Source organism: Coregonus clupeaformis, unplaced genomic scaffold (assembly GCF_020615455.1).
Source record: "Coregonus clupeaformis isolate EN_2021a unplaced genomic scaffold, ASM2061545v1 scaf1948, whole genome shotgun sequence".
Lineage (NCBI taxonomy): Eukaryota > Metazoa > Chordata > Actinopteri > Salmoniformes > Salmonidae > Coregonus > Coregonus clupeaformis.
This window is the reverse complement of record NW_025535402.1, coordinates 30,668-57,500: the sequence shown is the minus strand read 5'-3', so window position 1 is coordinate 57,500 and position 26,833 is coordinate 30,668. Positions and strand designations below refer to the sequence as shown.

Below are 26,833 nucleotides of genomic sequence, written 5' to 3'. Positions count from 1 at the left end.
TTTTAGAAATAGTTAATGGGGATCCTTATAAACCCCAGGAAGAGTAGCTTCTGTTTTAGAAATAGTTAATGGGGATCCTTATAAACCCCAGGAAGAGTAGATGCTGCTTTAGAAATAGTTAATGGGGATCCTTATAAACCCCAGGAAGAGTAGATACTGCTTTAGAAACAGATCATGGTGATCCTTATAAACTACCATTATACACTGAGTGCACAAAACATTAAGAACATCTGCTCTTTCCATGAAATAGACTGACCAGGTGAATCCAGGTGGAAGCTATGATCCCTTATTGATGTCACTTGTTAAATCCACTTCAATCAGTGTAGATGAAGGGGAGGAGATAGGTTAAAGAAGAGTTTTTAAGCCTTGAGACAATTGAGAGATGGATTGTGTGCCGTTCAGAGGCTGAATCGGCAAGACAAAAGTGCCATTGAATGTGGGATGGTAGTAGGTGCCAGGCGCACCGGTTTGTGCCAAGAACTGCAATGCTGCTGGGTTTTTCACGCTCAACAGTTTCCCGTGTGTATCAAGAATGGTCCACCACCCAAAGGACATCCAGCCAACTTGACCCAACTGTGGGAAGCATTGGAGTCAACATGGGCCAGCATCCCTGTGGAACGCTTTCGACACCTTGTAGAGTCCATGCCCCGAAGAATTGAGGCTATTCTGAGGGCAAAAGGGGGTTCAACTCAATATTAGGAAGGTGTTCCTAATGTTTTGTACACTCAGTGTACACACCAGATTATAGATCAATCTGTACATTCTTTCCTCCAGGAGTCTATAGAGAGCGCAAACACCATCATCGAGGACGACGATGTCAAAGGTAGGGACACTTGTCTGTCCCCTTCTCTCTCTCTCTCTTTCTCTCTCTCTCTCTCTCTCTCTCTCTCTCTCTCTCTCTCTCTCTCTCTCTCTCTCTCTCTCTCTCTCTCTCTGTCTTTGTCTGTCTGTCGCTCTCTCTCTCCTTCCATTTGTCTTTCCACCTCTCCTTTGACTCAGCTACTTTCTCCTCCTCCTTCCTCTTCCTCCTCTTCCTCCTCCTCCTCTTCCTCCACCACCTCCTCCACTTCCTCTTCCTCCTCCTCCTCCACTTCCTCCTCCTCCTCCTCCTCCTCTTCTCTCCTCTCCTCCTCCTCTTCCTCTTCCTCCTCCTCCTCTTCCTCCTGATGATTGAGACTCCATATACGTGATGTATAGATGTACGTATTATTATTATACACACTTACCTGTTTTCTTTTTCTTTCTGTAAATTGAATTATTTTCTACATTTGAAATGCATGTGGACCCCCCACATACACACATACACACCTGCCCTCTCTGCCAGTCCTCTGTTTTGGGAACTTGGTGGGTAATGTGTGGAGCTCTAAGGGTCGTTCCACCCAGTCCTCTGAGCCCAGGCGGAATCCCTCCTCTTCAGGACAGAGTAAGTCCCCTGGATGTGTCCCCCCCTGTCCACTGTCTCCTGGGTCTCCCCTCAACCACTGTAGAGAAACCTGTCCCCTGTCCCCTGTCTCCTGGGTCTCCCATCAACCACTGTGGAGAAACCTGTCCCCTGTCCCCTGGGTGTGTGTCCCTTCTACTCCCTCCTCCTCAGTCCAGAGTAAGTCTCCTTCTGCTGAGGTAGAAAACCCTGGCCATGTCCCCTGTACCCCCTGGGCCTCCACTCAAACACTATGGAGAAACCTGTCCCCTGTACCCCCTGGGCCTCCACTCAAACACTCTGGAGAAACCAGTCCTCTGTACCCCCTGGGCCTCCACGCAAACACTCTGGAGAAACCAGTCCCCTGTACCCCCTGGGCCTCCACTCAAACACTCTGGAGAAACCTGTCCCCTGTACCCCCTGGGCACGCAAACACTCTGGAGAAACCTGTCCCCTGTACCCATCAATCAATCAATCAATTTTATTTTATATAGCCCTTCTTACATCAGCTAATATCTCGAAGTGCTGTACAGAAACCCAGCCTAAAACCCCAAACAGCTAGTAATGCAGGTGTAGAAGCACGGTGGCTAGGAAAAACTCCCTAGAAAGGCAAAACCTAGGAAGAAACCTAGAGAGGAACCAGGCTATGAGGGGTGGCCAGTCCTCTTCTGGCTGTGCCGGGTGGAGGTTATAACAGAACCATGCCAAGATGTTCAAAAATGTTCATAAGTGACAAGCATGGTCAAATAATAATCAGGAATAAATCTCAGTTGGCTTTTCATAGCCGATCATTAGAGTTTAAAACAGCAGGTCTGGGACAGGTAGGGGTTCCATAACCGCAGGCAGAACAGTTTAAACTGGAATAGCAGCAAGGCCAGGCGGACTGGGGACAGCAAGGTGTCATCATGCCCGGTAGTCCTGACGTATGGTCCTAGGGCTCAGGTTCTCAGAGAGAAAGAGAGAACGAGAGAATTAGAGAGAGCATACTTAAATTCACACAGGACACTGGATAAGACAGGAGAAGTACTCCAGGTATAACCAACTAACCCCCAGCCCCCCGACACATAAACTACTGCAGCATAAATACTGGAGGCTGAGACAGGAGCGGTCCGGAGACACTGTGGCCCCATCCGAAGAAACCCCGGACAGGGCCAAACAGGAAGGATATAACCCCACCCACTCCGCCAAAGCACAGCCCCCGCACCACTAGAGGGATATCCCCAACCACCAACTTACAATCCTGAGACAAGGCCGAGTATAGCCCACAGAGGTCTCCACCACAGCACAAACCAAGGGGGGCGCCAACCCAGACAGGAAGATCACGTCAGTAACTCAACCCACTCAAGTGACGCACCCTCCCAGGGACGGCATGAAAGAGCACCAGCAAGCCAGTGACTCAGCCCCTGCAACAGGGTTAGAGGCAGAGAACCCCAGTGGAGAGGGGAACCGGCCCGGCAGAGACAGCAAGGGCTGTTCGTTGCTCCAGCCTTTCCGTTCACCTTCACACTCCTGGGCCAGACTACACTCAATCATATGACCTACTGAAGAGATAAGTCTTCAGTAAAGACTTAAAGGTTGAGACCGAGTCTGCGTCTCTCACATGGGTAGGCAGACTGTTCCATAAAAATGGAGATCTATAGGAGAAAGCCCTGCCTCCCGCTGTTTGCTTAGAAATTCTAGGGACAATTAGGAGGCCTGCGTCTTGTGACCGTAGCGTACGTATTGGTATGTACGGCAGGACCAACTCGGAAAGATAGGTAGGAGCAAGCCCATGTAACGCTTTATAGGTTAACAGTAAAACCTTGAAATCAGCCCTTGCCTTAACAGGAAGCCAGTGTAGGGAAGCTAGCACTGGAGTAATATGATCAAATTTCTTGGTTCTAGTCAGGATTCTAGCAGCCGTATTTAGCACTAACTGAAGTTTATTTAGTGCTTTATCCGGGTAGCCGGAAAATAGAGCATTGCAGTAGTCTAATCTAGAAGTAACAAATGCATGGATTAATTTTTCTGCATCATTTTTGGACAGAAAATTTCTGATTTTTGCAATGTTACGTAGATGGAAAAAAGCTGTCCTTGAAACAGTCTTGATATGTTCGTCAAAAGAGAGATCAGGGTCAAGAGTAACGCCTAGGTCCTTCACAGTTTTATTTGAGACGACTTTACAACCATCAAGATGAATTGTCAGATTACCCCCTGGGCCTCCACTGAAATACTCTTGAGAAACCTGTCCCCTGTACCCCCTGGGCCTCCACGCAAACACTCTGGAGAAACCAGTCCCCTGTACCCCCACGCAAACACTCTGGAGAAACCAGTCCCCTGTACCCCCTGGGCCTCCACTCAAACACTCTGGAGAAACCAGTCCCCTGTACCCCCTGGGCCTCCACTGAAATACTCTGGAGAAACCTGTCCCCTGTACCCCCTGGGCCTCCACTCAAACACTCTGGAGAAACCTGTCCCCTGTACCCCCTGGGCCTCCACGCAAACACTCTGGAGAAACCAGTCCCCTGTACCCCCTGGGCCTCCACTCAAACACTCTGGAGAAACCAGTCCCCTGTACCCCATGGGCCTCCACTCAAACACTCTGGAGAAACCAGTCCCCTGTACCCCCTGGGCCTCCACTGAAATACTCTGGAGAAACCAGTCCCCTGTACCCCCTGGGCCTCCACTCAAACACTCTGGAGAAACCTGTCCCCTGTACCCCTGTTTCTGTCCCCCTGTCCCTTGAGAATATAAACCATAAACACGCACAATATTTCTGGCGAAGTGATTAAGTCAAAGGCCGCATTTCCAGGCTGACTACATTGCAGACTCCTGCCAGATCTCACAACACCTGGATAGATATATAACATATCAGCTAACCACACCATATGGTATAGTAATCTGACGATCTATTTAACATATCAGCTAACCACATCATATATAGTAATCTGATGATCTATTTAACATATCAGCTAACCACATCATATGATATAGTAATCTGATGATCTATTTAACATATCAGCTAACCACATCATATGATATAGTAATCTGATGATCTATTTAACATATCAGCTAACCACATCATATATAGTAATCTGATGATCTATTTAACATATCAGCTAACCACATCATATGATATAGTAATCTGATGATCTATTTAACATATCAGCTAACCACATCATATGATATAGTAATCTGATGATCTATTTAACATATCAGCTAACCACATCATATATAGTAATCTGATGCCCACAACCATTGGTTGATGCAGTGCAACGTCTGCAATGTAGTCGGCCTGGAACACGGCCATAGATATGTTTGTTAAGCAGATGACAGGTGGTTTTGTTTTTCACTAACACCCCTCCCAGTCTGCACTAACACCAGTAAAGGTAACTCAAACCAGGGTTGGGGTCAATTACATTTCAATTCCAGGCAATTCAGAATGTAAACCAAATTCCAGTTCCATATTTTCCTTATTGAAAATAATTGGAATTGTATGTCCTGAATTGACTGAAATGGAATTGACCCCCGACCCCGGTTCAAACTCCCATAGTCATTTTTTTTCTCCCAAATGGCACCCTCTTCCCTACCAGCAGTAGTGTACTATAGGGAATAGGGTGCCAGGGCCCATTGGGCTCTGGTCTAAAGTAGTGTACTATAGGGAATAGGGTGCCAGGGCCCATTGGGCTCTGGTCTAAAGTAGTGTACTATAGGGAATAGGGGTGCCAGGGCCCATTGGGCTCTGGTCTAAAGTAGTGTACTATAGGGAATAGGGTGCCAGGGCCCATTGGGCTCTGGTCTAAAGTAGTGTACTATAGGGAATAGGGTGCCAGGGCCCATTGGGCTCTGGTCTAAAGTAGTGTACTATAGGGAATAGGGTGCCAGGGCCCATTGGGCTCTGGTCTAAAGTAGTGTACTATAGGGAATAGGGTGCCAGGGCCCATTGGGCTCTGGTCTAAAGTAGTGTACTATAGGGAATAGGGTGCCAGGGCCCATTGGGCTCTGGTCTAAAGTAGTGTACTATAGGGAATAGGGTGCCAGGGCCCATTGGGCTCTGGTCTAAAGTAGTGTACTATAGGGAATAGGGTGCCAGGGCCCATTGGGCTCTGGTCTAAAGTAGTGTACTATAGGGAATAGGGTGCCAGGGCCCATTGGGCTCTGGTCTAAAGTAGTGTACTATAGGGAATAGGGTGCCAGGGCCCATTGGGCTCTGGGTGTAAAGTAGTGTACTATAGGGAATAGGGTGCCAGGGCCCATTGGGCTCTGGTCTAAAGTAGTGTACTATAGGGAATAGGGTGCCAGGGCCCATTGGGCTCTGGTCTAAAGTAGTGTACTATAGGGAATAGGGTGCCAGGGCCCATTGGGCTCTGGTCTAAAGTAGTGTACTATAGGGAATAGGGTGCCAGGGCCCATTGGGCTCTGGTCTAAAGTAGTGTACTATAGGGAATAGGGTGCCAGGGCCCATTGGGCTCTGGTCTAAAGTAGTGTACTATAGGGAATAGGGTGCCAGGGCCCATTGGGCTCTGGTCTAAAGTAGTGTACTATAGGGAATAGGGTGCCAGGGCCCATTGGGCTCTGGTCTAAAGTAGTGTACTATAGGGAATAGGGTGCCAGGGCCCATTGGGCTCTGGTCTAAAGTAGTGTACTATAGGGAATAGGGTGCCAGGGCCCATTGGGCTCCGGGTCTAAAGTAGTGTACTATAGGGAATAGGGTGCCAGGGCCCATTGGGATCCGGTCTAAAGTAGTGTACTATAGGGAATAGGGTGCCAGGGCCCATTGGGCTCTGGTCTAAAGTAGTGTACTATAGGGAATAGGGTGCCAGGGCCCATTGGGCTCTGGTCTAAAGTAGTGTACTATAGGGAATAGGGTGCCAGGGCCCATTGGGCTCTGGTCTAAAGTAGTGTACTATAGGGAATAGGGTGCCAGGGCCCATTGGGCTCTGGTCTAAAGTAGTGTACTATAGGGAATAGGGTGCCAGGGCCCATTGGGCTCTGGTCTAAAGTAGTGTACTATAGGGAATAGGGTGCCAGGGCCCATTGGGCTCTGGTCTAAAGTAGTGTACTATAGGGAATAGGGTGCCAGGGCCCATTGGGCTCTGGTCTAAAGTAGTGTACTATAGGGAATAGGGTGCCAGGGCCCATTGGGATCCGGTCTAAAGTAGTGTACTATAGGGAATAGGGTGCCAGGGCCCATTGGGCTCCGGTCTAAAGTAGTGTACTATAGGGAATAGGGTGCCAGGGCCCATTGGGCTCCGGTCTAAAGTAGTGTACTATAGGGAATAGGGTGCCAGGGCCCATTGGGCTCTGGTCTAAAGTAGTGTACTATAGGGAATAGGGTGCCAGGGCCCATTGGGCTCTGGTCTAAAGTAGTGTACTATAGGGAATAGGGTGCCAGGGCCCATTGGGCTCTGGTCTAAAGTAGTGTACTATAGGGAATAGGGTGCCAGGGCCCATTGGGCTCTGGTTTAAAGTAGTGTACTATAGGGAATAGGGTGCCAGGGCCCATTGGGCTCTGGTCTAAAGTAGTGTACTATAGGGAATAGGGTGCCAGGGCCCATTGGGCTCTGGTCTAAAGTAGTGTACTATAGGGAATAGGGTGCCAGGGCCCATTGGGCTCTGGTCTAAAGTAGTGTACTATAGGGAATAGGGTGCCAGGGCCCATTGGGCTCTGGTCTAAAGTAGTGTACTATAGGGAATAGGGTGCCAGGGCCCATTGGGCTCTGGTCTAAAGTAGTGTACTATAGGGAATAGGGTGCCAGGGCCCATTGGGCTCTGGGTCTAAAGTAGTGTACTATAGGGAATAGGGTGCCAGGGCCCATTGGGCTCTGGTCTAAAGTAGTGTACTATAGGGAATAGGGTGCCAGGGCCCATTGGGCTCTGGTCTAAAGTAGTGTACTATAGGGGAATAGGGTGCCAGGGCCCATTGGGATCCGGTCTAAAGTAGTGTACTATAGGGAATAGGGTGCCAGGGCCCATTGGGCTCCGGTCTAAAGTAGTGTACTATAGGGAATAGGGTGCCAGGGCCCATTGGGCTCCGGTCTAAAGTAGTGTACTATAGGGAATAGGGTGCCAGGGCCCATTGGGCTCTGGTCTCAAAAGTAGTGTACTATAGGGAATAGGGTGCCAGGGCCCATTGGGCTCTGGTCTAAAGTAGTGTACTATAGGGAATAGGGTGCCAGGGCCCATTGGGCTCTGGTCTAAAGTAGTGTACTATAGGGAATAGGGTGCCAGGGCCCATTGGGCTCTGGCCTAAAGTAGTGTACTATAGGGAATAGGGTGCCAGGGCCCATTGGGCTCTGGTCTAAAGTAGTGTACTATAGGGAATAGGGTGCCAGGGCCCATTGGGCTCTGGTCTAAAGTAGTGTACTATAGGGAATAGGGTGCCAGGGCCCATTGGGCTCTGGTCTAAAGTAGTGTACTATAGGGAATAGGGTGCCAGGGCCCATTGGGCTCTGGTCTAAAGTAGTGTACTATAGGGAATAGGGTGCCAGGGCCCATTGGGCTCTGGTCTAAAGTAGTGTACTATAGGAATAGGGTGCCAGGGCCCATTGGGCTCTGGTCTAAAGTAGTGTACTATAGGGAATAGGGTGCCAGGGCCCATTGGGCTCTGGTCTAAAGTAGTGTACTATAGGGAATAGGGTGCCAGGGCCCATTGGGCTCTGGTCTAAAGTAGTGTACTATAGGGAATAGGGTGCCAGGGCCCATTGGGCTCTGGTCTAAAGTAGTGTACTATAGGGAATAGGGGTGCCAGGGCCCATTGGGCTCTGGTCTAAAGTAGTGTACTATAGGGAATAGGGTGCCAGGGCCCATTGGGCTCTGGTGTAAAGTAGTGTACTATAGGGAATAGGGTGCCAGGGCCCATTGGGCTCTGGTCTAAAGTAGTGTACTATAGGGAATAGGGTGCCAGGGCCCATTGGGCTCTGGTCATAAAGTAGTGTACTATAGGGAATAGGGTGCCAGGGCCCATTGGGCTCTGGTCTAAAGTAGTGTACTATAGGGAATAGGGTGCCAGGGCCCATTGGGCTCTGGTCTAAAGTAGTGTACTATAGGGAATAGGGTGCCAGGGCCCATTGGGCTCTGGTCTAAAGTAGTGTACTATAGGGAATAGGGTGCCAGGGCCCATTGGGCTCTGGTCTCCAAAGTAGTGTACTATAGGGAATAGGGTGCCAGGGCCCATTGGGCTCCGGTCTAAAGTAGTGTACTATAGGGAATAGGGTGCCAGGGCCCATTGGGATCCGGTCTAAAGTAGTGTACTATAGGGAATAGGGTGCCAGGGCCCATTGGGCTCCGGTCTAAAGTAGTGTACTATAGGGAATAGGGTGCCAGGGCCCATTGGGCTCCGGTCTAAAGTAGTGTACTATAGGAATAGGGTGCCAGGGCCCATTGGGCTCCGGTCTCAAAGTAGTGTACTATAGGGAATAGGGTGCCAGGGCCCATTGGGCTCTGGTCTAAAGTAGTGTACTATAGGGAATAGGGTGCCAGGGCCCATTGGGCTCTGGTCTAAAGTAGTGTACTATAGGGAATAGGGTGCCAGGGCCCATTGGGCTCTGGTCTAAAGTAGTGTACTATAGGGAATAGGGTGCCAGGGCCCATTGGGCTCTGGTCTAAAGTAGTGTACTATAGGGAATAGGGTGCCAGGGCCCATTGGGCTCTGGTCTAAAAGTAGTGTACTATAGGGAATAGGGTGCCAGGGCCCATTGGGCTCTGGTCTAAAGTAGTGTACTATAGGGAATAGGGTGCCAGGGCCCATTGGGCTCTGGTCTCAAAAGTAGTGTACTATAGGGAATAGGGTGCCAGGGCCCATTGGGCTCTGGTCTAAAGTAGTGTACTATAGGGAATAGGGTGCCAGGGCCCATTGGGCTCTGGTCTCAAAGTAGTGTACTATAGGGAATAGGGTGCCAGGGCCCATTGGGCTCTGGTCTAAAGTAGTGTACTATAGGGAATAGGGTGCCAGGGCCCATTGGGCTCTGGTCTAAAGTAGTGTACTATAGGGAATAGGGTGCCAGGGCCCATTGGGCTCTGGTCTAAAGTAGTGTACTATAGGGAATAGGGTGCCAGAAAGTAAACGTGTTATTATGATTATTATTGTAATTATTATTATTGTTATTATTATCATTGCTGTTGTTATTGTTAATAATATGATTTATTGTTATTTTTATAGTTATGGGTATTAGGCTTATTGTTATTGTTATTATTAGTATTAGTATTATTGTTGTTATTATTATTATTATTATTGTTATTGTTATTATTATTATTATTATTGTTATTATTATTGTTATTATTGTAGTTGTTATTGTTGTTATTATTGTTGTTGTTAATTGTTATTATTATTGTATAATATAATATGTTATTGTTATTGTTTTTATTATTAATTATTATAATGTTATATTATTGTTATTATTATTATTATTATTTGTTTAATGTTTTTATTATTGTTATTATTGTTGTTGTTATTATTGGTATTATTATTGGTATTCATATTATTTTTATTGTTATTATTAACGTTATTATTCTTGCCAGACTTTTGCCTGATGATCCCCTCCAAAAAAAAAAAAATCAGAAACTCCCGGTTGGAGGATTTCCAGATTTTCTGATTTCCTGCATATTCCATCCTTATTCCGGGAATCTTCCATCCGTAATTACTGGAAAATCTGGGAATTTTTGGGAAATTAACAGATTTTATTTTATCCTACAGTCTATGAGTTTTAGACAACTGAAATAATACCTTTCATATATTAATAAATACATAAATAAAATAAAATAACAAATACATTTTTTACGTTATAATAACTTATGTTGTGCATTCCATTCCTAATTCTTTAAATCCTGCACCACAGTTTACCGGCGGCCATGTTTTAATGTATGTCAGATTGGGTTATGTTGGAACAGGACCAGCAGCCATGTTTTAATGTATGTCAGATTAGGTTATGTTGGAACGGGACCAGCAGCCATGTTTTAATGTATGTCAGATTGGGTTATGTTGGAACAGGACCAGCAGCCATGAGGTAATGTATGTCAGATTGGGTTATGTTGGAACAGGACCAGCAGCCATGAGTTAATGTATGACAGATTGGGTTATGTTGAAACAGGACCAGCAGCCATGAGTTAATGTATGTCAGATTGGGTTATGTTGGAACAGGACCAGCAGCCATGAATTAATGTATGTCAGATTGGGTTATGTTGGAACAGGACCACCAGCCATGAGTTAATGTATGTCAGATTGGGTTATGTTGGAACAGGACCAGCAGCCATGAGGTAATGTATGTCAGATTGGGTTATGTTGGAACAGGACCAGCAGCCATGAGTTAATGTATGTCAGATTGGGTTATGTTGGAATGGACCAGCAGCCATGAGTTAATGTATGTCAGATTGGGTTATGTTGGAACGGGACCAGCAGCCATGTTTTAATGTATGTCAGATTGGGTTATGTTGGAACAGGACCAGCAGCCATGAGGTAATGTATGTCAGATTGGGTTATGTTGGAACGGGACCAGCAGCCATGAGGTAATGTATGTCAGATTGGGTTATGTTGGAACAGGACCAGCAGCCATGAGGTAATGTATGTCAGATTGGGTTATGTTGGAACAGGACCAGCAGCCATGAGTTAATGTATGTCAGATTGGGTTATGTTAGAACGGGACCAGCAGCCATGAGTTAATGTATGTCAGATTGGGTTATGTTAGAACGGGACCAGCAGCCATGAGTTAATGTATGTCAGATTGGGTTATGTTGGAACAGGACCAGCAGCCATGAGGTAATGTATGTCAGATTGGGTTATGTTGGAACGGGACCAGCAGCCATGAGTTAATGTATGTCAGATTGGGTTACGTTGGAACAGGACCAGCAGCCATGAGGTAATGTATGTCAGATTGGGTTATGTTGGAACAGGACCAGCAGCCATGAGTTAATGTATGTCAGATTGGGTTATGTTGGAACGGGACCAGCAGCCATGAGTTAATGTATGTCAGATTGGGTTATGTTGGAACAGGACCAGCAGCCATGAGGTAATGTATGTCAGATTGGGTTATGTTGGAACAGGACCAGCAGCCATGAGTTAATGTATGTCAGATTGGGTTACGTTGGAACGGGACCAGCAGCCATGAGTTAATGTATGTCAGATTGGGTTATGTTGGAACAGGACCAGCAGCCATGAGTTAATGTATGTCAGATTGGGTTATGTTGGAACGGGACCACCAGCCATGTTTTAATGTATGTCAGATTGGGTTACGTTGGAACAGGACCAGCAGCCATGAGGTAATGTATGTCAGATTGGGTTATGTTGGAACGGGACCAGCAGCCATGAGTTAATGTATGTCAGATTGGGTTATGTTGGAACAGGACCAGCAGCCATGAGGTAATGTATGTCAGATTGGGTTATGTTGGAACGGGACCAGCAGCCATGAGTTAATGTATGTCAGATTGGGTTATGTTGGAACAGGACCAGCAGCCATGAGTTAATGTATGTCAGATTGGGTTATGTTGGAACAGGACCATTAGCCATGAGGTAATGTATGTCAGATTGGGTTATGTTGGAACAGGACCAGCAGCCATGAGTTAATGTATGTCAGATTGGGTTATGTTGGAACAGGACCAGCAGCCATGAGGTATGTCAGATTGGGTTATGTTGGAACAGGACCAGCAGCCATGAGGTAATGTATGTCAGATTGGGTTATGTTGGAACAGGACCAGCAGCCATGAGGTAATGTATGTCAGATTGGGTTATGTTGGAACAGGACCAGCAGCCATGAGGTAATGTATGTCAGATTGGGTTATGTTGGAACAGGACCAGCAGCCATGTTTTAATGTATGTCAGATTAGGTTATGTTGGAACGGGACCAGCAGCCATGTTTTAATGTATGTCAGATTGGGTTATGTTGGAACAGGACCAGCAGCCATGAGGTAATGTATGTCAGATTGGGTTATGTTGGAACAGGACCAGCAGCCATGAGTTAATGTATGACAGATTGGGTTATGTTGAAACAGGACCAGCAGCCATGAGTTAATGTATGTCAGATTGGGTTATGTTGGAACAGGACCAGCAGCCATGAATTAATGTATGTCAGATTGGGTTATGTTGGAACAGGACCACCAGCCATGAGTTAATGTATGTCAGATTGGGTTATGTTGGAACAGGACCAGCAGCCATGAGGTAATGCATGTCAGATTGGGTTATGTTGGAACAGGACCAGCAGCCATGAGTTAATGTATGTCAGATTGGGTTATGTTGGAATGGACCAGCAGCCATGAGTTAATGTATGTCAGATTGGGTTATGTTGGAACGGGACCAGCAGCCATGTTTTAATGTATGTCAGATTGGGTTATGTTGGAACAGGACCAGCAGCCATGAGGTAATGTATGTCAGATTGGGTTATGTTGGAACGGGACCAGCAGCCATGAGGTAATGTATGTCAGATTGGGTTATGTTGGAACAGGACCAGCAGCCATGAGGTAATGTATGTCAGATTGGGTTATGTTGGAACAGGACCAGCAGCCATGAGTTAATGTATGTCAGATTGGGTTATGTTAGAACGGGACCAGCAGCCATGAGTTAATGTATGTCAGATTGGGTTATGTTAGAACGGGACCAGCAGCCATGAGTTAATGTATGTCAGATTGGGTTATGTTGGAACAGGACCAGCAGCCATGAGGTAATGTATGTCAGATTGGGTTATGTTGGAACGGGACCAGCAGCCATGAGTTAATGTATGTCAGATTGGGTTACGTTGGAACAGGACCAGCAGCCATGAGGTAATGTATGTCAGATTGGGTTATGTTGGAACAGGACCAGCAGCCATGAGTTAATGTATGTCAGATTGGGTTATGTTGGAACGGGACCAGCAGCCATGAGTTAATGTATGTCAGATTGGGTTATGTTGGAACAGGACCAGCAGCCATGAGGTAATGTATGTCAGATTGGGTTATGTTGGAACAGGACCAGCAGCCATGAGTTAATGTATGTCAGATTGGGTTACGTTGGAACGGGACCAGCAGCCATGAGTTAATGTATGTCAGATTGGGTTATGTTGGAACAGGACCAGCAGCCATGAGTTAATGTATGTCAGATTGGGTTATGTTGGAGCGGGACCACCAGCCATGTTTTAATGTATGTCAGATTGGGTTACGTTGGAACAGGACCAGCAGCCATGAGGTAATGTATGTCAGATTGGGTTATGTTGGAACGGGACCAGCAGCCATGAGTTAATGTATGTCAGATTGGGTTATGTTGGAACAGGACCAGCAGCCATGAGTTAATGTATGTCAGATTGGGTTATGTTGGAACAGGACCATTAGCCATGAGGTAATGTATGTCAGATTGGGTTATGTTGGAACAGGACCAGCAGCCATGAGTTAATGTATGTCAGATTGGGTTATGTTGGAACAGGACCAGCAGCCATGAGGTAATGTATGTCAGATTGGGTTATGTTGGAACAGGACCAGCAGCCATGAGGTAATGTATGTCAGATTGGGTTATGTTGGAACAGGACCAGCAGCCATGAGGTAATGTATGTCAGATTGGGTTATGTTGGAACAGGACCAGCAGCCATGAGGTAATGTATGTCAGATTATTCGACTTCACACTGACGTTAAATACGTAGATGTTTGTCTGACGTTGTACTGAGGTTATATTGACATTAAGATTGACGTTGAATAGACGTCTGTTGGTTAGCAGACTTAGGTTGGGCTGGTGTTGGGATAAGGTTGCAAAATTCCAGTAGTTTTCCCAAAATTCCCAGGATTTCCAGAAATCTGAAGAAAAAAAATGGAACCCTTCAAACAGGATTTCGGGAAAGCTACCGGAATGTTACAACCCTATGTTGGACTAATGTTGACCTGAGGTTGTGGTGAGGTTGTGGTTATGTTGTGGTGAGGTTGTGGTGATGTTGTGGTGAGGTTGTGGTGAGGTTGTGGTGATGTTGTGGTGATGTTGTGGTGATGTTGTGGTGATGTTGTGGTGAGGCTGTGGTGATGTTGTGGTGAGGTTGTGGTGAGGTTGTGGTGATGTTGTGGTTGTGTTTGTGTGTTGCAGCTCGGAAGCAGGAAATTATCAAAGTCACAGAGCTGCTGATCGAATCCATCAACAACGGAGACTTCGAGGCCTACGCGTGAGTCCTGCTGTGTGTGTGCTTAGGGCGAGGACATGTGTGTGTGTGTGTGTGTGTGTGTGTGTTTAGGGCTAGGAGATGTGTCTGTGTGTGTGTGTGTGTGTGTGTGTGTGTGTGTGTGTGTGTTTTAGGGCTAGGAGATGTGTGTGTGTGTGTGTGTCGTGCTTAGGGCTAGGAGATGTGTCTGTGTGTGTGTGTGTGTGTGTGTGTGTGTGTGTGTGTTTAGGGCTAGGAGATGTGTGTGTGTGTGTGTGTGTGTGTGTGTGTGTGTGTGTGTGTGTGTGTGTGTGTGTGTGTGTGTGTGTGTGTGTGTGTGTGTGTGTTTAGGGCTAGGAGATGTGTGTGTGTGTGTGTGTGTGTGTGTGCGTGCTTAGGGCTAGGAGATGTGTCTCTGTGTGTGTGTGTGTGTGTGTGTGTGTGTGTGTTTAGGGCTAGGAGATGTGTGTGTGTGTGTTTAGGGCTAGGAGATGTGTGTGTGTGTGTTTAGGGCTAGGAGATGTGTGTGTGTGTGTGTGTGTGTGTGTGTGTGTGTGCGTGCGTGCTTAGGGCTAGGAGATGTGTCTGTGTGTGTGTGTGTGTGTGTGTGTGTGTGTGTGTGTTTAGGGCTAGGAGATATGTGTGTGTGTGTGTGTGTGTGTGTGTGTGTGTAACTCTGGTTCTTTGGGCTTGTTGTTCCACCATTGCAGCTGACTGCCAGCTCACTGATCTACTACAAATCACCTTGATGATCATACAGTAACAATTTACCCACAATGCATCATGGATGTGATGCTCTGGAACACGGCCTGTGGTGTGATGTCACACCTTTTATTAATGTATTGCTATGGACCCTGGTCTGAAGTAGTGCACTATATAGGGAATAGGGTGCCATTCTCTGGTCTAAAGTAGTGCACTATATAGGGAATAGGGTGCCATTCTCTGGTCTAAAGTAGTGCACTATAGGGAATAGGGTGCCATTCTCTGGGCTAAAGTAGTGCACTATATGGGAATAGGGTGCCATTCTCTGGTCTAAAGTAGTGCACTATATAGGGAATAGGGTGCCATTCTCTGGTCTAAAGTAGTGCACTATATAGGGAATAGGGTGCCATTCTCTGGTCTAAAGTAGTGCACTATATAGGGAATAGGGTGCCATTCTCTGGTCTAAAGTAGTGCACTATATAGGGAATAGGGTGCCATTCTCTGGTCTAAAGTAGTGCACTATAGGGAATAGGGTGCCATTCTCTGGTCTAAAGTAGTGCACTATATAGGGAATAGGGTGCCATTCTCTGGTCTAAAGTAGTGCACTATATGGAATAGGGTGCCATTCTCTGGTCTAAAGTAGTGCACTATATAGGGAATAGGGTGCCATTCTCTGGTCTAAAGTAGTGCACTATCTAGGGAATAGGGTGCCATTCTCTGGTCTAAAGTAGTGCACTATATAGGGAATAGGGTGCTATTCTCTGGTCTAAAGTAGTGCACTGTATAGGGAATAGGGTGCCATTCTCTGGTCTAAAGTAGTGCACTATATAGGGAATAGGGTGCCATTCTCTGGTCTAAAGTAGTGCACTATATAGGGAATAGGGTGCCATTCTCTGGTCTAAAGTAGTGCACTATATAGGGAATAGGGTGCCATTCTCTGGTCTAAAGTAGTGCACTATATAGGGAATAGGGTGCCATTCTCTGGTCTAAAGTAGTGCACTATATAGGGAATAGGGTGCCATTCTCTGGTCTAAAGTAGTGCACTATATAGGGAATATGGTGCCATTCTCTGGTCTAAAGTAGTGCACTGTATAGGGAATAGGGTGCCATTTAGCACAGCAGCCTGTGTTTGTTTCCAACAGGAAGATCTGTGATCCGGGTCTGACGTCGTTTGAGCCAGAAGCTCTGGGGAACCTGGTGGAGGGACATGACTTCCATCGCTTCTACTTCCACAACGGTAACACATTCATCAGTAGAGTCATTGATAACTTACAGTTATTGATTAGAGATATTGATCAGCTATTGATTGGTAGAGCTATCGATCAGCTATTGGTAAGTAGAGGTATTGATCAGCTATTGGTTAGTAGAGGTATTGATCAACTATTGATTAGTAGAGGTATTGATTAGTAGAGGTATTGATCATCTATTGATTAGTAGAGGTATTGATCAGCTATTGGTTAGTAGAGGTATTGATCAGCTATTGATTGGTAGAGCTATCGATAAGCTATTGGTAAGTAGAGGTATTGATCAGCTATTGGTTAGTAGAGGTATTGATCAACTATTGATTAGTAGAGGTATTGATTAGTAGAGGTATTGATCATTATTGATTAGTAGAGGTATTGATCAGCTATTGGTTAGTAGAGGTATTGATCAACTATTGATTAGTAGAGGTATTGATTAGTAGAGGTATTGATCATCTATTGATTAGTAGAGGTATTGATCAGCTATGGATTAGTAGATGTATTGATTAGTATAATTTATGACCGGGTATTGTTTAGTAGTTATTGATTAGCTATTGATTAATAATTCTGTCTGTTTGTGTCTGTTTGTGTCTGTTACTGAGAACTACAACTCCCACTAGCTAACTAAGACCTGTCTCTCTCTCCTCCCTCCTACCACTAGCTAACTAAGACCTGTCTTTCTCTCTCTCTCTCTCCTCCCTCCTACCACTAGCTAACTAAGACCTCTCTCTCTCTCTCTCTCTCTCCTCCCTCCTACCACTAGCTAACTAAGACCTGTCTCTCTCTCTCTCCTCCCTCCTACCACTAGCTAACTAAGACCTGTCTCTCTCTCTCTCCTCCCTCCTACCACTAGCTAACTAAGACCTGTCTCTCTCTCTCTCCTCCCTCCTACCACTAGCTAACTAAGACCTGTCTCTCTCTCTCCTCCCTCCTACCACTAGCTAACTAAGACCTGTCTCTCTCTCCTCCTCCCTCCTACCACTAGCTAACTAAGACCTGTCTCTCTCTCCTCCTCCCTCCTACCACTAGCTAACTAAGACCTGTCTCTCTCTCTCTCCTCCTCCCTCCTACCACTAGCTAACTAAGACCTGTCTCTCTCTCTCTCCTCCTCCCTCCTACCACTAGCTAACTAAGACCTGTCTCTCTCTCTCTCCTCCTCCCTCCTACCACTAGCTAACTAAGACCTGTCTCTCTCTCTCCTCCTCCCTCCTACCACTAGCTAACTAAGACCTGTCTCTCTCTCCTCCTCCCTCCTACCACTAGCTAACTAAGACCTGTCTCTCTCTCTCTCCTCCCTCCTACCACTAGCTAACTAAGACCTCTCTCTCTCTCTCCTCCTCCCTCCTACCACTAGCTAACTAAGACCTGTCTCTCTCTCTCTCTCCTCCCTCCTACCACTAGCTAACTAAGACCTGTCTCTCTCTCCTCCCTCCTACCACTAGCTAACTAAGACCTGTCTCTCTCTCCTCCTCCCTCCTACCACTAGCTAACTAAGACCTGTCTCTCTCTCTCTCTCCTCCCTCCTACCACTAGCTAACTAAGACCTGTCTCTCTCTCTCTCCTCCCTCCTACCACTAGCTAACTAAGACCTGTCTCTCTCTCCTCCCTCCTACCACTAGCTAACTAAGACCTGTCTCTCTCTCCTCCTCCCTCCTACCACTAGCTAACTAAGACCTGTCTCTCTCTCCTCCCTCCTACCACTAGCTAACTAAGACCTGTCTCTCTCTCTCTCTCCTCCCTCCTACCACTAGCTAACTAAGACCTGTCTCTCTCTCCTCCCTCCTACCACTAGCTAACTAAGACCTGTCTCTCTCTCCTCCTCCCTCCTACCACTAGCTAACTAAGACCTGTCTCTCTCTCCTCCCTCCTACCACTAGCTAACTAAGACCTGTCTCTCTCTCTCTCCTCCCTCCTACCACTAGCTAACTAAGACCTGTCTCTCTCTCTCCTCCTCCCTCCTACCACTAGCTAACTAAGACCTGTCTCTCTTTCTCCTCCCTCCTACCACTAGCTAACTAAGACCTGTCTCTCTCTCCTCCTCCCTCCTACCACTAGCTAACTAAGACCTGTCTCTCTCTCTCCTCCCTCCTACCACTAGCTAACTAAGACCTGTCTCTCTCTCTCTCCTCCCTCCTACCACTAGCTAACTAAGACCTGTCTCTCTCTCTCCTCCCTCCTACCACTAGCTAACTAAGACCTGTCTCTCTCTCCTCCCTCCTACCACTAGCTAACTAAGACCTGTCTCTCTCTCCTCCCTCCTACCACTAGCTAACTAAGACCTGTCTCTCTCTCTCCCTCCCCTCCTACCACTAGCTAACTAAGACCTGTCTCTCTCTCCTCCTCCCTCCTACCACTAGCTAACTAAGACCTGTCTCTCTCTCTCCTCCCTCCTACCACTAGCTAACTAAGACCTCTCTCTCTCTCCTCCCTCCTACCACTAGCTAACTAAGACCTGTCTCTCTCTCTCCTCCCTCCTACCACTAGCTAACTAAGACCTGTCTCTCTCTCTCCTCCCTCCTACCACTAGCTAACTAAGACCTCTCTCTCTCTCCTCCCTCCTACCACTAGCTAACTAAGACCTCTCTCTCTCCTCCTCCCTCCTACCACTAGCTAACTAAGACCTGTCTCTCTCTCTCTCCTCCCTCCTACCACTAGCTAACTAAGACCTGTCTCTCTCTCTCCTCCCTCCTACCACTAGCTAACTAAGACCTGTCTCTCTCTCCTCCCTCCTACCACTAGCTAACTAAGACCTGTCTCTCTCTCTCCTCCTCCCTCCTACCACTAGCTAACTAAGACCTGTCTCTCTCTCTCCTCCTCCCTCCTACCACTAGCTAACTAAGACCTGTCTCTCTCTCCTCCTCCCTCCTACCACTAGCTAACTAAGACCTGTCTCTCTCTCTCTCTCCTCCCTCCTACCACTAGCTAACTAAGACCTGTCTCTCTCTCCTCCCTCCTACCACTAGCTAACTAAGACCTGTCTCTCTCTCCTCCTCCCTCCTACCACTAGCTAACTAAGACCTGTCTCTCTCTCTCCTCCCTCCTACCACTAGCTAACTAAGACCTGTCTCTCTCTCCTCCCTCCTACCACTAGCTAACTAAGACCTGTCTCTCTCTCTCCTCCCTCCTACCACTAGCTAACTAAGACCTCTCTCTCTCTCTCTCCTCCCTCCTACCACTAGCTAACTAAGACCTGTCTCTCTCTCTCCTCCTCCCTCCTACCACTAGCTAGTTAAGACCTCTCTCTCTCTCTCTCCTCCCTCCTACCACTAGCTAACTAAGACCTGTCTCTCTCTCTCCTCCTCCCTCCTACCACTAGCTAACTAAGACCTGTCTCTCTCTCCTCCCTCCTACCACTAGCTAACTAAGACCTGTCTCTCTCTCCTCCTCCCTCCTACCACTAGCTAACTAAGACCTGTCTCTCTCTCCTCCCTCCTACCACTAGCTAACTAAGACCTGTCTCTCTCTCTCTCCTCCCTCCTACCACTAGCTAACTAACACCTGTCTCTCTCTCTCCTCCCCTCCTACCACTAGCTAACTAAGACCTGTCTCTCTCTCCTCCCTCCTACCACTAGCTAACTAAGACCTGTCTCTCTCTCCTCCCTCCTACCACTAGCTAACTAAGACCTGTCTCTCTCTCCTCCCTCCTACCACTAGCTAACTAAGACCTGTCTCTCTCTCTCCTCCTCCCTCCTACCACTAGCTAACTAAGACCTGTCTCTCTCTCCTCCCTCCTACCACTAGCTAACTAAGACCTGTCTCTCTCTCTCTCCTCCCTCCTACCACTAGCTAACTAAGACCTGTCTCTCTCTCCTCCTCCCTCCTACCACTAGCTAACTAAGACCTGTCTCTCTCTCTCCTCCTCCCTCCTACCACTAGCTAACTAAGACCTGTCTCTCTCTCCTCCTCCCTCCTACCACTAGCTAACTAAGACCTGTCTCTCTCTCTCCTCCTCCCTCCTACCACTAGCTAACTAAGACCTGTCTCTCTCTCTCCTCCTCCCTCCTACCACTAGCTAACTAAGACCTGTCTCTCTCTCCTCCCTCCTACCACTAGCTAACTAAGACCTGTCTCTCTCTCTCTCCTCCCTCCTACCACAAGCTAACTAAGACCTGTCTCTCTCTCTCTCTCCTCCCTCCTACCACTAGCTAACTAAGACCTGTCTCTCTCTCCTCCCCTCCTACCACTAGCTAACTAAGACCTGTCTCTCTCTCCTCCCTCCTCCCACTAGCTAACTAAGACCTGTCTCTCTCTCCTCCTCCCTCCTACCACTAGCTAACTAAGACCTGTCTCTCTCTCTCTCTCCCTCCTCCTACCACTAGCTAACTAAGACCTGTCTCTCTCTCTCTCCTCCCTCCTACCACTAGCTAACTAAGACCTGTCTCTCTCTCTCTCTCCTCCCTCCTACCACTAGCTAACTAAGACCTGTCTCTCTCTCTCTCTCCTCCCTCCTACCACTAGCTAACTAAGACCTGTCTCTCTCTCTCTCCTCCCTCCTACCACTAGCTAACTAAGACCTGTCTCTCTCTCTCCTCCCTCCTACCACTAGCTAACTAAGACCTGTCTCTCTCTCTCTCTCCCTCCTACCACTAGCTAACTAAGACCTGTCTCTCTCTCTCCTCCCTCCTACCACTAGCTAACTAAGACCTGTCTCTCTCTCCTCCCTCCTACCACTAGCTAACTAAGACCTGTCTCTCTCTCTCCTCCTCCCTCCTACCACTAGCTAACTAAGACCTGTCTCTCTCTCCTCCCTCCTACCACTAGCTAACTAAGACCTGTCTCTCTCTCTCTCCTCCCTCCTACCACTAGCTAACTAAGACCTGTCTCTCTCTCTCCTCCCTCCTACCACTAGCTAATTAAGTCCTGTCTCTCTCTCCTCCCTCCTACCACTAGCTAACTAAGACCTGTCTCTCTCTCTCCTCCTCCCTCCTACCACTAGCTAACTAAGACCTGTCTCTCTCTCTCCTCCTCCCTCCTACCACTAGCTAACTAAGACCTGTCTCTCTCTCCTCCTCCCTCCTACCACTAGCTAACTAAGACCTGTCTCTCTCTCTCTCTCCTCCCTCCTACCACTAGCTAACTAAGACCTGTCTCTCTCTCCTCCCTCCTACCACTAGCTAACTAAGACCTGTCTCTCTCTCCCTCCTCCCTCCTACCACTAGCTAACTAAGACCTGTCTCTCTCTCTCCTCCCTCCTACCACTAGCTAACTAAGACCTCTCTCTCTCTCTCTCCTCCCTCCTACCACTAGCTAACTAAGACCTGTCTCTCTCTCTCCTCCTCCCTCCTACCACTAGCTAACTAAGACCTCTCTCTCTCTCTCTCTCCTCCCTCCTACCACTAGCTAACTAAGACCTGTCTCTCTCTCTCCTCCTCCCTCCTACCACTAGCTAACTAAGACCTGTCTCTCTCTCTCCTCCCTCCTACCACTAGCTAACTAAGACCTGTCTCTCTCTCCTCCCTCCTACCACTAGCTAACTAAGACCTGTCTCTCTCTCTCCTCCCTCCTACCACTAGCTAACTAAGACCTGTCTCTCTCTCTCTCCTCCCTCCTACCACTAGCTAACTAAGACCTGTCTCTCTCTCTCCTCCTCCCTCCTACCACTAGCTAACTAAGACCTGTCTCTCTCTCTCTCCTCCCTCCTACCACTAGCTAACTAAGACCTCTCTCTCTCTCTCTCCTCCCTCCTACCACTAGCTAACTAAGACCTGTCTCTCTCTCTCCTCCCTCCTACCACTAGCTAACTAAGACCTGTCTCTCTCTCTCCTCCTCCCTCCTACCACTAGCTAACTAAGACCTGTCTCTCTCCTCCTCCCTCCTACCACTAGCTAACTAAGACCTGTCTCTCTCTCCTCCTCCCTCCTACCACTAGCTAACTAAGACCTGTCTCTCTCTCCTCCCTCCTACCACTAGCTAACTAAGACCTGTCTCTCTCTCTCTCCTCCCTCCTACCACTAGCTAACTAAGACTGCTCTCTCTCCCTCCTCCCTCCTCCCTCCTACCACTAGCTAACTAAGACCTGTCTCTCTCTCTCTCCTCCCTCCTACCACTAGCTAACTAAGACCTGTCTCTCTCTCTCTCCTCCTCCTACCACTAGCTAACTAAGACCTCTCTCTCTCTCTCTCTCCCTCCCTCCTACCACTAGCTAACTAAGACCTGTCTCTCTCTCTCTCTCCTCCCTCCTACCACTAGCTAACTAAGACCTGTCTCTCTCTCCTCCCTCCTACCACTAGCTAACTAAGACCTGTCTCTCTCTCTCCTCCCTCCTACCACTAGCTAACTAAGACCTGTCTCTCTCTCCTCCCTCCTACCACTAGCTAACTAAGACCTGTCTCTCTCCTCCTCCCTCCTACCACTAGCTAACTAAGACCTGTCTCTCTCTCTCCTCCTCCTCCCTCCTACCACTAGCTAACTAAGACCTGTCTCTCTCTCCTCCTCCCTCCTCCCACTAGCTAACTAAGACCTGTCTCTCTCTCTCTCCCTCCTACCACTAGCTAACTAAGACCTGTCTCTCTCTCTCTCTCCTCCCTCCTACCACTAGCTAACTAAGACCTGTCTCTCTCTCTCCCTCCCTCCTACCACTAGCTAACTAAGACCTGTCTCTCTCTCCCTCCCTCCTACCACTAGCTAACTAAGACCTGTCTCTCTCTCCTCCCTCCTACCACTAGCTAACTAAGACCTGTCTCTCTCTCCTCCCTCCTACCACTAGCTAACTAAGACCTGTCTCTCTCTCCTCCTCCCTCCTATCACTAGCTAACTAAGACCTGTCTCTCTCTCTCCTCCCTCCTCCACCACTAGCTAACTAAGACCTGTCTCTCTCTCCTCCCTCCTACCACTAGCTAACTAAGACCTGTCTCTCTCTCTCCTCCCTCCTACCACTAGCTAACTAAGACCTGTCTCTCTCTCTCCTCCCTCCTACCACTAGCTAACTAAGACCTCTCTCTCTCTCTCTCCTCCCTCCTACCACTAGCTAACTAAGACCTGTCTCTCTCTCTCCTCCTCCCTCCTACCACTAGCTAACTAAGACCTCTCTCTCTCTCTCCTCCCTCCTACCACATAGACCTGTCTCTCTCTCCTCCCTCCTACCACTCAGCTAACTAAGACCTGTCTCTCTCTCTCCTCCCTCCTCCTACCACTAGCTAACTAAGACCTCTCTCTCTCTCTCCTCCCCTCCTACCACTAGCTAACTAAGACCTGTCTCTCTCTCCTCCCTCCTACCACTAGCTAACTAAGACCTGTCTCTCTCTCTCCTCCTCCCTCCTACCACTAGCTAACTAAGACCTGTCTCTCTCCTCCTCCCTCCTACCACTAGCTAACTAAGACCTGTCTCTCTCTCCTCCTCCCTCCTACCACTAGCTAACTAAGACCTGTCTCTCTCTCCTCCCCTCCTACCACTAGCTAACTAAGACCTGTCTCTCTCTCTCTCCTCCCTCCTACCACTAGCTAACTAAGACCTGTCTCTCTCTCTCCTCCCTCCTACCACTAGCTAACTAAGACCTGTCTCTCTCTCCTCCCTCCTACCACTAGCTAACTAAGACCTGTCTCTCTCTCTCTCCTCCCTCCTACCACTAGCTAACTAAGACCTGTCTCTCTCTCCCTCCTCCCTCCTACCACTAGCTAACTAAGACCTGTCTCTCTCTCTCCTCCTCCCTCCTACCACTAGCTAACTAAGACCTGTCTCTCTCTCCTCCCTCCTCCCACTAGCTAACTAAGACCTGTCTCTCTCTCTCCTCCTCCCTCCTACCACTAGCTAACTAAGACCTGTCTCTCTCTCCTCCCTCCTCCCACTAGCTAACTAAGACCTGTCTCTCTCTCCTCCCTCCTACCACTAGCTAACTAAGACATGTCTCTCTCTCTCCTCCTCCCTCCTACCACTAGCTAACTAAGACCTGTCTCTCTCTCTCTCTCCTCCCTCCTACCACTAGCTAACTAAGACCTGTCTCTCTCTCTCCTCCTCCTCCCTCCTACCACTAGCTAACTAAGACCTGTCTCTCTCTCCTCCCTCCTACCACTAGCTAACTAAGACCTGTCTCTCTCTCTCTCCTCCTCCCTCCTACCACTAGCTAACTAAGACCTGTCTCTCTCCTCCTCCCTCCTACCACTAGCTAACTAAGACCTGTCTCTCTCTCTCCTCCCTCCTACCACTAGCTAACTAAGACCTGTCTCTCTCTCCTCCTCCCTCCTACCACTAGCTAACTAAGACCTGTCTCCCTCCTCCTCCCTCCTACCACTAGCTAACTAAGACCTGTCTCTCTCTCTCTCCTCCCTCCTACCACTAGCTAACTAAGACCTGTCTCTCTCTCCTCCCTCCTACCACTAGCTAACTAAGACCTGTCTCTCTCTCTCCTCCCTCCTACCACTAGCTAACTAAGACCTGTCTCTCTCTCTCCTCCTCCTCCCTCCTACCACTAGCTAACTAAGACCTGTCTCTCTCTCCTCCCTCCTACCACTAGCTAACTAACCTGTCTCTCTCTCTCTCCTCCTCCCTCCTACCACTAGCTAACTAAGACCTGTCTCTCTCACTCCTCCCTCCTACCACTAGCTAACTAAGACCTGTCTCTCTCTCTCTCCTCCCTCCTACCACTAGCTAACTAAGACCTGTCTCTCTCTCTCTCTCCTCCCTCCTACCACTAGCTAACTAAGACCTGTCTCTCTCTCTCTCTCCTCCCTCCTACCACTAGCTAACTAAGACCTGTCTCTCTCTCCTCCCTCCTACCACTAGCTAACTAAGACCTGTCTCTCTCTCTCCTCCCTCCTACCACTAGCTAACTAAGACCTGTCTCTCTCTCCTCCCTCCTACCACTAGCTAACTAAGACCTGTCTCTCTCCTCCTCCCTCCTACCACTAGCTAACTAAGACCTGTCTCTCTCTCTCCTCCTCCTCCCTCCTACCACTAGCTAACTAAGACCTGTCTCTCTCTCTCCTCCCTCCTCCTACCACTAGCTAACTAAGACCTGTCTCTCTCTCTCCTCCTCCCTCCTACCACTAGCTAACTAAGACCTGTCTCTCTCTCCTCCCTCCTACCACTAGCTAACTAAGACCTGTCTCTCTCTCTCCTCCCTCCTACCACTAGCTAACTAAGACCTGTCTCTCTCTCTCTCCTCCCTCCTGCCACTAGCTAACTAAGACCTGTCTCTCTCTCTCCTCCTCCCTCCTACCACTAGCTAACTAAGACCTGTCTCTCTCTCTCCTCCCTCCTACCACTAGCTAACTAAGACCTGTCTCTCTCTCTCCCCTCCTACCACTAGCTAACTAAGACCTGTCTCTCTCTCTCCTCCTCCCTCCTACCACTAGCTAACTAAGACCTGTCTCTCTCCTCCCTCCTACCACTAGCTAACTAAGACCTTTCTCTCTCTCTCCTCCTCCCCTCCTCCCACTAGCTAACTAAGACCTGTCTCTCTCTCTCTCCTCCTCCTACTAGCTAACTTAAGACCTGTCTCTCTCTCTCCTCCCTCCTACCACTGGCTAACTAAGACCTGTCTCTCTCTCTCCTCCCTCCTGCCACTAGCTAACTAAGACCTGTCTCTCTCTCTCCTCCCTCCTACCACTAGCTAACTAAGACCTGTCTCTCTCTCCTCCTCCCCTCCTACCACTAGCTAACTAAGACCTGTCTCTCTCTCCTACCTCCTACCACTAGCTAACTAAGACCTGTCTCTCTCTCTCCTCCTCCCTCCTCCCACTAGCTAACTCAATCAATCAATCAATCAATTTTTTTTTTATATAGCCCTTCTTACATCAGCGTAATATCTCGAAGTGCTGTGTCAGCAAACCCACCTAAAACCCCCAAACAGCTAGTAATGCAGGTGTAGAAGCACTAAGACCTAAACCTGTCTCTCTCTCTCCTCCCTCCTACCACTAGCTAACTAAGACCTGTCTCTCTCTCTCACTCCCTCCTACCACTAGCTAACTAAGATCTGTCTCTCTCTCTCCTCCTCCCTCCTACCACTAGCTAACTAAGACCTGTCTCTCTCTCCCTCCCTCCTACCACTAGCTAACTAAGACCTGTCTCTCTCTCCTCCTCCCTCCTACCACTAGAACTAACTAAGACCTGTCTCTCTCTCCTCACTCCTACCACTAGCTAACTAAGACCTGTCTCTCTCTCCTCCTCCCTCCTACCACTAGCTAACTAAGACCTGTCTCTCTCTCCTCCTCCCTCCTACCACTAGCTAACTAAGACCTGTCTCTCTCTCCTCCTCCCTCCTACCACTAGCTAACTAAGACCTGTCTCTCTCTCTCCTCCTCCCTCCTACCACTAGCTAACTAAGACCTGTCTCTCTCTCCTCCCTCCTACCACTAGCTAACTAAGACCTGTCTCTCTCTCTCCTCCTCCCTCCTACCACTAGCTAACTAAGACCTGTTTCTCTCTCTCCTCCTCCCTCCTACACTAGCTAACTAAGACCTGTCTCTCTCTCCTC

The 26,833-nt window shown here is 48.1% G+C and overlaps 1 protein-coding gene across 1 annotated transcript in view; it reads left to right on the top strand.

The window, feature by feature from the left end:
• Window positions 1-26,833, top strand: part of LOC121559653 (calcium/calmodulin-dependent protein kinase type II delta 2 chain) — a gene marked incomplete at its 5' end in the record, with an annotated part of 74,153 nt that overhangs the window by 35,509 nt on the left and 11,811 nt on the right. The window contains 4 exon segments of the mRNA XM_045218986.1: window positions 775-823; window positions 1,325-1,423; window positions 14,427-14,502; window positions 16,323-16,417. Of these exon segments, the coding sequence (XP_045074921.1) occupies window positions 775-823; window positions 1,325-1,423; window positions 14,427-14,502; window positions 16,323-16,417 (319 nt within the window).